Source organism: Haliotis cracherodii, unplaced genomic scaffold, assembly GCF_022045235.1.
Source record: "Haliotis cracherodii isolate W230 unplaced genomic scaffold, xgHalCrac1.p SCAF_8, whole genome shotgun sequence".
Classification (NCBI taxonomy): domain Eukaryota; kingdom Metazoa; phylum Mollusca; class Gastropoda; order Lepetellida; family Haliotidae; genus Haliotis; species Haliotis cracherodii.
In genome coordinates this window covers 3273479-3285854 of record NW_027266341.1, presented here as the reverse complement: position 1 = coordinate 3285854, position 12376 = coordinate 3273479, and the positions used below count along the sequence as shown (strand labels likewise).

At 38.9% G+C, this 12376-nt stretch overlaps 1 protein-coding gene across 2 annotated transcripts in view; it reads right to left on the bottom strand.

Annotated features, from left to right (window-relative positions):
• Positions 1-418: 418 nt before the first annotated feature.
• Positions 419-12376, bottom strand: part of LOC139450736 (F-box/WD repeat-containing protein 7-like) — a 51954-nt gene continuing 39996 nt past the window's right edge. For both annotated transcript variants that reach the window (XM_071232553.1, XM_071232552.1), the window contains exons 11-14: positions 11562-11743; positions 10835-11060; positions 8514-8724; positions 419-7625 (exon numbers count right to left, since the gene is read on the bottom strand). In XM_071232553.1, the coding sequence (XP_071088654.1) occupies positions 7339-7625; positions 8514-8724; positions 10835-11060; positions 11562-11743 (906 nt within the window). In that variant the 3' untranslated portion in view covers positions 419-7338. The remainder of the gene's footprint in view (positions 7626-8513; positions 8725-10834; positions 11061-11561; positions 11744-12376) is intronic.

Here is a 12376-nt window from a genome sequence, read left to right as displayed (position 1 = left end):
TATAGTGAATTCGTAGACCCAATTTATAGTGACAACACACACTGTCATGTGACAGCTGTGCCTAGTGGAACACCGTCTGTGCAACACTGGGTATCATCAGACATTTAATGCCATCGAGTGAAAGATGACTTGACTATGGATTTCTTGTGCCTGCAATGTCTGCATTCTCCTTCAACCCAACTCCTCTGATAACCCATGCGTCTCCGACTCCTTCAAATCTTACTCCAAGACTACTACTCAATTGTATTTGCTTTGTCTTCGAGTTCACCATGTATTTTATCTACGAGTTGGGAGTGGCTAAGAATTCACCTACAGCCCTTTGAAACATGTAATGGCTTTTCCAACAAGACATGCAATGTGTTAAAAGAAAACAAACACATCTTTTATTTTCATACTTTGGTTTATTTACCATATGAAATTTTATGATTCCACCTTCGACAAGACCAGTTGTATGTAACAGTGTATCACTCACATCGGCATCCTTCCCAAAACAGTCATAAAACAGCTTCAACACAAACAGAACATCAGACCACCTACACCTGCAGTAGAAGTAGTATCACACATAATATCAGCTGCACTTCATTCTATAAGTCCTGAAGAAAACTTATTCTAGAATTACAATACTGTACTCTTACTTTTCTCCCCACTCTTGTCAGTAGTTTTAACAGAAACCCCTTTTTCCACCAAGAAGAAATCACCATTCACATAAATCCTTATGTAAGTATTTCCTAGTTACTGATTAGTTAAGTCATTAAATAATTCCTGTCAAAAAGAAGAAAAACCACAACGCGAAAAAATATCAAAGAAAATAAATTAAAAACATATCTTTTCTAGTTTTGACAGATTTCCTGTCCTAAGTTAGAGTACAAAACATGATTTTGTTTGTTTTATTGTCAAGATATTGTTTCAGAAATGCATATTGACATATTTACCTGAAATAAGTGTGTAAAACAAGAGAATAATTTGATCTGGCCACAACTGATTTGCTTCAAGCACCAGGCCAAATCAACCCTTGAAATGGTTCAACAGCAAAGAAATTTCAACTTTTCAGAGTCAAGTCTCGTGTACATTTGTTGAGTCTGGCATTAACCTTCACAATAATTGTGGTGTGAAATTTCTTCTTCATATATAAAACACCTTTTTCATTTACAATAATGATTTCACAATGAGCACAAAAACATAAACGCCCATTTGCACTAGACACAATTAGTTCCATGAGTATCCCAAGTTCTGTTCATGTATTCAAAGCACTAATTAATTCCTTTTGCAAATGGTCCAAGGACAATTTTTTTCACATAAATTACCTTTTCTTATTTACATATTATGTTTAACAACAACAAAAACAAAAGCCCTAAACACAAAAATCATTCTTACTCCTCTCTAAGAGATGTGCAGAAGTATCATATTTGTCTGACAACTTGTTCAACATGTATTTTTACAAATACCTTCCACTTCAATAGATGCAGAGATGGGAAAAGAAACAGGAACAGTAAAAAGGGACTAATGTTGTGCTCCAGATTTCCCATTAGACAGGGTTACTCAAGTTACTGTCAAAACATATTTTTCTCATATTTTCGGTTGAAGAAAATTCCATGTGAAAGAAAATGTCTGATCAACCCATATTCTTTAGTTATAAAATCTAATCCACAACATGTATTGTATGACTTTCCAGTACAAGTTATAGCAGCAAGAGTTTTCACATGTTCTCCACGGTGCTGCAACAACCATGCCCCGCCACCAACTGTTTCTTTGAGGATAAGTACATTTTTCAGTGACATTCAATCAGTAAAGCCCCCCAAAAAGATTGCTTTTTCTTTATTTTCTAGTATCAAAATACAGGGTTTTACCTCGACTCTAAAAACTAGGGGTCCAGGGGACCCTCATTTACTAATTTCAAGGGTCCTTACAGGAAATATGAATGTCCTGTAAAGTATTGAAATAGCTAACTGTACTGTAAGACTTTATCAATTCTTTAATTACAGGAACTTTATAATTCTTGTCAAGAATTTGGTACACTGAATATTATTGTGCGTCCCTCAGAATGCACTTTATATATTTTTGGACATCCATTCTATACATTTTTGTGTACTTGATGTAGATATCTGTGTGAAGTAAAACCCTAATAAAATACATCATGGTGTTCAGTATTCATTCCTTTAGTCTTGCCAAGTTCTGTTAAGTCTGTGACTTAATCAAGTAGTCCAAATCCATTAAAAACTCATTCAGTCTGGGAGGCTCAGTTGATGTAATAACCGTTAATAGCAGCAACATCTACTAAAAATGATGCTGAGTCAAGTTCTGGCAAGTAGATTCACAAGTTTGGGTCGCAGGTTGATTATGTAGGGCATTTTCCTTAGCATGCTGTCTTAGTCTTTCAGGTGTCTCCATTGTCACTTCCTGGGTTTGAGTGAGTGAGTGAGTCAGGTTTTACACCGCTTTTAGCAATATTCCAGCAATATCACGGCGGGGGACACCAGAAATGGGCTTCACACATTGTACCCATGTCGGGAATTGAACCGGGGTCTTCGGCGTGACGAGCTAACGCTTTAACCACTAGGCTACCCGACCGCCCCTCCAGGGTTTGAATACTCCACATCAGTCCATCACATGTGATTACATACTACATATTTTAGTGACTAAAGAGATATGCTTCACTAAGCAGTTGTATGTATTCACAGACAATGAAATAACATACTGTATACAAACACTTGCAGTAACGAGAATAATTGTACATGCTCATATACATCTCACAAAATAAAAAATAACCACCTTTCAGCGACAGAAACTAACAGTTTTAGTCCACTAGTCCTTATAATGACACATATAGCAAAACCTTTAAAAAGAGCAAATTTCTACAAGTCCTTATGACACCTTAACTATTGGGCAGTTTGGCAAGGACTACAGGACTAGCACCATTTTCTAATGCTGCCTTTTTGGTTTGAAAGGTACATTCTAATAAATTTTGGTACTGAAATAATCTAAACAAAAATATTGTTTTTGATGCACTGCAATAACATGACACTGTCAAGGGCAGAATACTTGTGTCAGAGAGCTGTTTGTATTCATTAATATTTAGTCTCATAATCTAAAAATTATTCATGTAAATAAATAAAAACCAAAAATTGTATCAACAATCTTACCACAAAAAACTGGAGTGAAAACGATTAGGCCTAACCAATAGTTGTCTCGTTAAACAGAAGGGCCATCTTTAAAATTCAAGAAAGTAAACAATCTTCAATCAAAAAACAAAATCAGTTTCTCTTTTCAAAATGCTTCTTCCACATGAGTATTTTGGGGGGTTTTCTTCCAGAAAATGAGAACCTTGTTTAAAAGGCATATTCAAGAAAAATATACTGAATGTTTTTCAACAATTGACCTCACCTTTTTGCTCACTGCATGTCAGAATATTGCTCAAGAAATTTTTTGAACTGAATTGGTTCCCTTTGAAATCCTCTGAATTGAAATCTTCGCTCAGAAACGCAGAGCACAACATGTAAAGTGCTACAGTTCAACAAAACAGAGAACAAAAAGGGGAGATAATTACAAGTGACTGCATAATTGACTTCAACCTTGACCTTGTAGCAGAATTCCTACATGATGAAAAATTTGAAACAAGATCAATGCTTCATTTACATCACTTATTTTGGCATCAATGACGATTAAAATGGAAAGAAAACGAGAAGGATATTACCGTCCAGTAAAAATCTAGTTTCCTTATAATGAAAGAGACATTACAAGAGTTATAAAAACATTGTGTGACAACTACACCACATAACTTCACATATTAGAATAGTTGCTGTCTCCTATAGGAACTGGACAGAGAGATGGACAGAAAACAATTTTTGTGAAACCTGAGATGTCATCAGGTCATCCTTTCATATTCAGCAGTTGAGTCTTCATTTACCGTTGGAACAGCCCCAGTCCTTTATATGTCTAGACCCAAGAAGAGGGTTTGTTGAGAACTTTTAACATATGCCTCCAGACGTCCGTTTGCAAACCACCAAAATCAGATCTATTATTCAACATGTTAAAATGTGCACTTGGCACCATGTCCAGTCCTGACTTAAATTACAACGAATTCATTTCACCCAAATCATATCATCCCTGTATTCATAGCACTGCAAGCTGATGGATAAAAATACCATACAAACACTTTGTTGCCCATGGCAATGCGTCTCCAATTTAAACAATTTTGTTTTGTTCTCACTTTATGGATTGGCAGACTGCAAAATGATGAGGTTAAAAAAAATAATTATACCATAAACAAATTTGAATGAATTTTTTAACATTTGTAATAACTTAATTTCCATGCACTGAAATACATTTTCACATAAATATTTATCCATTCAAAGATGTAAGCTATCATGCCATTCTTAGTTGCTGACACTATGTTCATGAGAAATCATGAACAAGAGAAAACTTAAAAGTATTGTCTTACCAAAATGTACAAGGTCTATTGTTAAGAAGCCTGTTTTGACTCATCGGTAGCACTTACTGTCCATACACCCATCGGTCCACAGTGCATAGGCACCATACGACAGACCCTAGCTGATGAATACATCAATTATTTACATAGTATCAGCTGAGAGACTACTAGACTCACAATCACTCAAGCTCCATAAACGCACACTGCACCACTTCCTTCTCGCATGGGATGTCATTAGAAAAAGTTTAGTTTCAAACACACCACAGAAAGGGCTTCCCCATTCACCAATGTATGGATGCATCACAAATCTAGATCTGGTGATGCAATACACAATACACCCACCCATGGATCGAATCCTTGTTAAATTCAGTATCGCATTTTACAAGTCACATTTACAAAGTTTTACATAAACCTAGCCTGGTAACTTCTCATGCTAGCATTATTTTCCTGCTGAAAATGAAACCAAATGCTTAATCAGACTGTAATACTAATACTATACTGGTATCAGGACAAGCCTGAATTTCCCTGTCATGTGACAAACCTCAGTTCAGGGGGCCATACTGAGCATGGAGAATTTCATGCAAAAACTAAGCAAATGAAGTATCAGGACTCAAGTATTGCGACACGTTTTGAATCATGAGGTCGGCACCTCACACAACTCTGACTGTAAACAACATCCAAGGAAGCAATCATTCAATATGTGTGAATACTAATTCCAACTTAGCCTAGATGTGAATTGTTTTGCCAAACATAATCTTGGATCAGGTGTGTGATCCATTTCTCTCATAATTGCATATATTATACACATAGTTTTGGGAGATGTGTTATTTTTACCTACACTCAGCATGAAATGCTTCTGTTATTTCTGGAATCGTGACATTAAAACAATGCTTTCTACTTCTTTCATATCATGGAAAAGCTGAGTGAACAATTGTCCTCTCTTCTTTGACATGGCCAATGTTTCCTGACTGTTGTATGCAACATCACTACTGTGCAATCAGTCATACTGTGGGCACCTGCAATATCCGTACCCTTCAATATCAGTTGTTACAGTATGACATTGACTATAATGATGACAATAATACTGAAATATTACTTCTGAATGACATCCCATCCCTGAAAATATGTCAGCATATCATACCAGCATATCATACCAGCAACTCTTGCCAACATCAGATTATACACTGTATGTATGTACACTTCAACTGGCAGGTCGACTAAGTTGCCAGTGTTATCAAGGCGGTCACAATCGTCTGATATTTTCCTGTGAACTGCTAATGTTAGCTTGGCTTGGACTAATATATTTTTTTCTCAATCAATTGCTGTTCAGCAAGTTGCTCAAATTAGATATGCCCATTCTTGTCATGATTTCACATAAAAAATCCTCACCAAAAGTAAATACCTGACAGGTAAGGTATTAATTTTGAGCTTGTTTGTGTTAATTATTCATGTACTTTTTGAAAAGGTCAACATTTGCATGCTGCTGATTATTGATTGCTGTTTCACCTTTTTCCTGATTAATCCCTGCCATGCCATAACATAACCATATCAACCAATAAATTTGATTTTCATCAATGATGGCAACATGACTCTTCAATAGCCCAGGTCTATAGTGTTCCTCAGTAGCCCAGGGTGCCATTGTACAAAACAACCTTAGTGTTATATGACTGTCGTAAGTCTATGTTAAGATATGGGTGTTACGATTGCTTTGTACAACGTCACCTTGGTCTATAGTGTTTCTCAGGACTATAGCGCTCCTCAGGAACCCAGGTCTATGATGTTCCTCAGTCAGTAGCCCGGGACTATAATGTTCCTCAGTAGCCAAGTACTATAGTGTTCTTCAGTAACCAAGGTCTATAATGTTCCTCAATAGCGCAGGACTATAGTGTTCCTCAGTAGCCCAGGTCCATAATGTTCTCCTCAGTAGCCCAGGACTATAATGTTCCTCAGTAGCCAAGGACTACAGTGTTCTTCAGTAACCAAGGTCTATAATGTTCCCCAATAGCACAGGATTATAGTGTTCCTCAGTAGCCCAGGTCTATAATGTTCTCTTCAGTAGCCCAGGACTATAGTGATCCTCAGTAGCCCAGGTCTATAATGTTCCTCAGTAGCCCAGGACAATAGTGTTCCTCAGTAGCCCAGAACTATTGTCTCAGTAGCCCAGGACTATGGCGTTCCTCAGTAGCCAAGGACTGTCGTTTTCCTCAGTGGCCCAGGTCTATTGTGTCCCTCAGCTAGCCTATCTCAGTGTATATGCACAAAGTGGCCTTTGATTGTAATGTCCCCATGTCTATAGGGGTGTGACTTACCAGTGACTATCTATGACTTGACATCAGCCACCTGTTAGGACCAATGCTTCTATGTACATAAACTGTGCAGCACCTAACATGCTGACATTCAGTCTTGCCATTTCTCAGATTTGATGCATACATACACATATTTACAATTACGCCTGTACTCCTGAGGCGAGGTAATAACATGCTCTTCGTGAGAGTCAAGGTCATGTACAGGACTTGAAAACCGGCTGCAAACTGTTCCTAGATACCAGTGACTGGTGCTGAAATAACTCTGATAACACAGACTCAACCATACAAAAGAAACGAAATTCACAAAATGTTAATTTGTGTTCATTCCACTTTTAGATCTTATCACCTTGAGACGATCATATAAGCACCAATGACAATCCGACAATCCATAGAAATAGTCATAAAATCACGTGTTCATAAAGTCAAACAAGTCTTCAAGCTAACGGCTATCAATTCTGGAAACACACCAAGGTGCCAGTGAAGATCCCCAATTCTGTTGCCAACTCTCTGTTGTGACACAAGGATCCAATATTTTCATGTGTGCTTTCCAAACCATTGGACATTAGCTTCACCCACTTCACAAGTTAGAGTGTACGGTATTTGGTCTCATGTAACACAGGGTAATTTCTTGTCCTCGACATCAAAGTCCAACACGAGCAGCTTAGTCTCCTCTGTGCCATTGCGACTGCCCACAGCACAGACAAGTTTTGTGTTGTTGCAGCGAAGTCGCCAAACTACTCCCCCACTGCCACCACTATCGAGGGCGACAAGGTTCCGGAGAAAGTCGCCATGTTTTAAGTCCCAGATTTTAACTGTCCCATCGTCAGAGGAAGTTATCACAAATTTCTTATTGAACTGGAGACAGGTTACAGCACTTTGATGTTTGTTTGGCCCTGGCAAAGAAAAGACAACATTTCAGCCACTTGATATGTACTCTGTCATATTTCCTTGCAAGACTCACAACTCAAGGTTACAGCGAATGGAGTTAGAAAGGTGGAACTCTGCTTTGAACAGTATTTCAGTCATATCACACCTTGTCAGCTCCAAGTGGGAGTAAAGCCTGAAGTGATGTAGGTCTTCGACACTGACCACTTTACAAGAACCATGAGCACTGGTTGCTGCTGACAGATCAAGGATCATTATTGGGGCAAATTTGAGATTCAAATCTCTGACCAAGGGCTCCTAGCAGACTTGGGAGGCAACTCTGCACAGGGAATTGCAGCTCCTCAGATAATGGGCTAATTACAGCTCCACCTTCCAGCTCATGCTATCAAATGAGTCATATCAGACACACGGGCCTTGGTTGATGCATTTCATCGATTCCAATCGCGTTGATCAATGTTCATGATATCAATCACTGGATTGTCTGGTTCAGACTCGATTATTTACAGACGGCCGTCATATAGCTGGAAAACTGCTGTGTGCGGCTTTAAAAACCAACCAACCAATCAAGACACAAGGGCATGAACTCCAATTTTAAGATAAACACTAACACACAGAAAATAAAACTAACTGGATTTTACATGCTGCAAATAAGACACACTTCTGTTGCAGTTCAAATTCCTCCATTTGGATCTTAGTCAAATATTCTTCTTCTTTCAAATGCCATAATGAATTCAAGGTTGAAAAACCTGTTGACGTTTAACATATAGATAAAATGTGTCCATTTAACAACATTGTAACAACACTTCAACCGAACATTATCTTATGCCATACAGAATTGATATCAAATTGCTCAGCAGATGTGAGACACAGCAGTAAAAGCTGGTTCCTCTGTGTACCTTGTAGAGTCTGCAAGCACTGGCCAGTGGTGATGTCCCAGACTTTGACCGTAGAGTCTGCATTGCCCGACACCAGTATGTTGTCCTTCAGCTCTAGACCACTGGTCAGTGACTGGTGACCGATGAGGGTGTGTAGACAGTTGCCCGTCTCTACATCCCACACTCTGATGGACGTATCCAGCGATCCGCTCACTACATGTACGCCGTCAAACTGGAACCAGAATGATAACATCCGCATCAAGGACACAAACCCACAGGCTAGAAAATACACATTGTAAAGTAACTCAGTCAAAGTTTAGACATCAGTCAATACAGTCACACAAATGTTTTGTACCTTCAAAATATTTCATGACAATACAAAACCTTGTTGTGTGTTTAATCTGTTAATTAAGGGGGCATCAGGAATGTGTCTTATTCTGGCCCCCAACTGAATTAACTGGTAAAAACGGAATGTCTAGTTCAAAATGGAGCTAGAGTGGGTCGATGCCTGCTTGTTGACCAAACGACCGTGTGCAGTCCCTGGTGATAGTCAGTCTGGCGTTGGTCAATTGATGAGCTCAATGTTGTACTGCCAGAAGCACGGCTTCCACTTCCAGGTTGTTCATATGCCACTGTGTTTGTCTTGAGACCAGGGTCCACTTACACAACACAAGTTACAATTGATCTTAAGCACCTACAATCAACTTTACAATCACAATACAATTGTCCTATTCCACTTTCACAAACCCATCTAAGCGCCATTGTAAGATCATGATCTTAGCTAAGATTGAAATCTTCAAAAAGGAGGTACAAAAATCTTAAACTCAACTCCTGTCTACAGTTGTCTGCTAACATGCAATGCTTGCTGCGCATACAATAAGTGGAACCGGTAACGACACACAACAATACCTCCCAGGAAATAAGAATTATGAATAATGTTTCAAGAAAGCAGTTGTTTAATATATATTCACTGCGTATCAATTATATTGATATTATCATTATTTTTAAAAAGTGTGAATTTTAATTTTGCTATTTATGGAATATTTTACACAAATTTCAAATGTCTCATCATTTGTATTTGCTTGTTTGATGAATACTTTTTTTCTTTTAAATTCAGATATTAAGACTGCTTGTCACCCGTCACACTCGATTTTAGATTTAAACATGTATGAATCTGCTCTTCAACTTGTATTTATCTGTAGATTATTTTAATGAGAAACTAAAGACAAAATAAATGACACAAATGAGACCCAAAACTCAGCAATTATACAACAGTAATACACTGGGCAAGGTAGATTCTACTCAACAGGCTTATACAAAGGGAAACAATTCCCATCTAGAGTATAAACTAAGATTAGCTGCCCTTGATTTATCCAAAAGGTCACGGACATTACACATCGCTTGCAGATGACTAAGTTTTTTATCCTTCCCTTGATTAGCGAAAAGGTATGTTGTTTCACACTTCTTTCAGCATTGAGTCGGGCGGGAATAGTACTTTTTGCTATCGACTTGATAGTTATGTGGTTAACTATCACAATTAACAATATTTCTGACCTTATATCTGTGGTGAATTCTTCACGGTGTTGAAGTGTAGATTGGAATCATAAAGTTTAACAAAAAGTCAATGTTTGAACGTAAAGCAGATTGTTTATGTGAAAAAGACCAAGTCTTGCACGCCATTTTGTCAAGTCTATTCAAGGACTACAACAATCTTAGCTACTTCCGCACCAATTGTAAGTTTTGATTGTAGCTAACAATGATTTAAGCCTGCAATCGCTTTGTCGAATTGGATGGCGATTGTAGCCAAAGCCTAAGATTGCGATCTTAAGGATTTATAATAATTGTAGCGCTAAGAGTGTTGTTCTGTGCAAGTGGACCCAGGAACCTGAAGCTGTCTGGTCCAAGAAGTGGGTTCTCAACCTTGGAGTGAGGCGTCTACATACAGGTTATGCCTTGAACTCTGAGGCGTTTGATGGGAGCTGCCACTAGTCGACGTATAGGCGTCGGTGGTCTTGCAACACCACTAGGTCCCTTCTTGCTGGCTCCTGATATCAAGTGAGCTCAAAATTAAATTGAGTAGACTGTTGTTAGATAATGTCCACCTACCTGTAGAGAGTAAACTGTGTGTGGTCCTTTAAGTGTTGAGAGATAATGTCCACCTACCTGTAGAGAGTAAACTGTGTTGTCCTTTTAGTGTTGAGAGATAATGTCCACCTACCTGTAGAGAGTAGACTTGTTGAGAGATAATGTCCACCTACCTGTAGAGAGTAGACTGTTGTTGAGAGATAATGTCCACCTACCTGTAGAGAGTAGACTGTTGTTGAGAGATAATGTCCACCTACCTGTAGAGAGTAGACTCTGTTCGTGTGTCCCTGTAGCGTGTGTAAGCAGGACTCTGTCTCTGGGTCCCACACACGGACGGTGTAATCGTACGCCCCGCTGACCACTCGGCGGCCATCATACTGGACACACCTGACAGCTGCAACATGGCCCATCAGCACATGCAGACACTGGCCAGACTCGATGTCCCACACGCGGAGCGTTGCATCACGAGAACCACTCACAACTCTGAAACATTGGACAGATGTGAACTTTATAAAATAACCTCCACAAAAGAAGTGCACACTATGGAATACATCAATTCTCATTCTGCCAAAAGTCTGACACGAAGGGTTTGATAATGGCAGAAACAATAACACATGAATTTTCAATAACTAGGGAAAAATCAATGACACCGTTAACTGATCCTGTAACTTTGGTGCAATAAGCACAATAGCAACCAACTACAAATAGAGATACTCAAACAGAATAAAACAGACTTTCTGCATGACAGTAAAACCGCTGAGGCTACCCATTCTTCTCTAGTGAATGGCCATAACTCTATGCTAGAAGTTTCAGTTTTCAGCTTCAGTTACAGTCACCTGTTTAAACTCTTCTTGATCACGTGGACACATGTCTGATGTTCTGTCATGAAGTTCTATCTACATTACTTGCTAGTGCACACTTTTAAAAACCGGTACATCAGAAAGGGTGGTGCGGTTTATATACAAGAATGTGTGTACTACTCACTTGCTCCCATACAGACTCATGCACCTGACAGTGGACGTGTGACCATAGAGCGTGTGTTTACACACACCCGTCTCAGCATTCCACACCTTGAGCGTACGGTCAGTTGAGCCGCTTATGACGGTCAGACCGGACATCTGGGATGACCACACCCCTCCAGTATGACCCACTAGTGTACGCAGGCACTGAAACAAGGACACACAAAGCATGATAATCAGCACCACTCAAATGGAGTGAGCTCAGTTCTATGCAGTGATATTTTCAGTCATCCAATAATGTGTGCTGTACTGAGAATCTTAAAACAATTTGATCTCATATGGCTGCTTAGCATGGTCTGAGTGAATGTTTGAATCTAAAGTTAAGTTTGGTCCAGGTGGGATATCTAGAAGTCCTGAAACAACAACAAGAAGCCTCACAGGTATTTAGAAGATGGTACCTCAGGGAAACATGAAAGCTTTTCTGGATAACAACTTTTTTATCACTCTGTGCCAGAAACCTTTGAGTGTGAACTTGCACTGATATTATCTTCTATACATTTTCGTCATAGAATATAGACTAGTCCAACTAGTCTAACTAGATAAGCAGAAACTTTACAAGACATGGGCTTCGGGCAAGTGGATAAAGTCACAGTCCGCATTAATGTTTCTCAGGATGATTCAGTGCTACTTTTCATATTGTAGAAGTAACTGTCAGCAAACATATTTTGACATTATTCATGGTTCTTCCACCTAAACTCAGCCAGGGAGTGGAAAGGATTCTTCATCAACTGCAGTTGCACATGTAGTAAGCTGAGTTACAGCATTTAGTGTACAACTGCT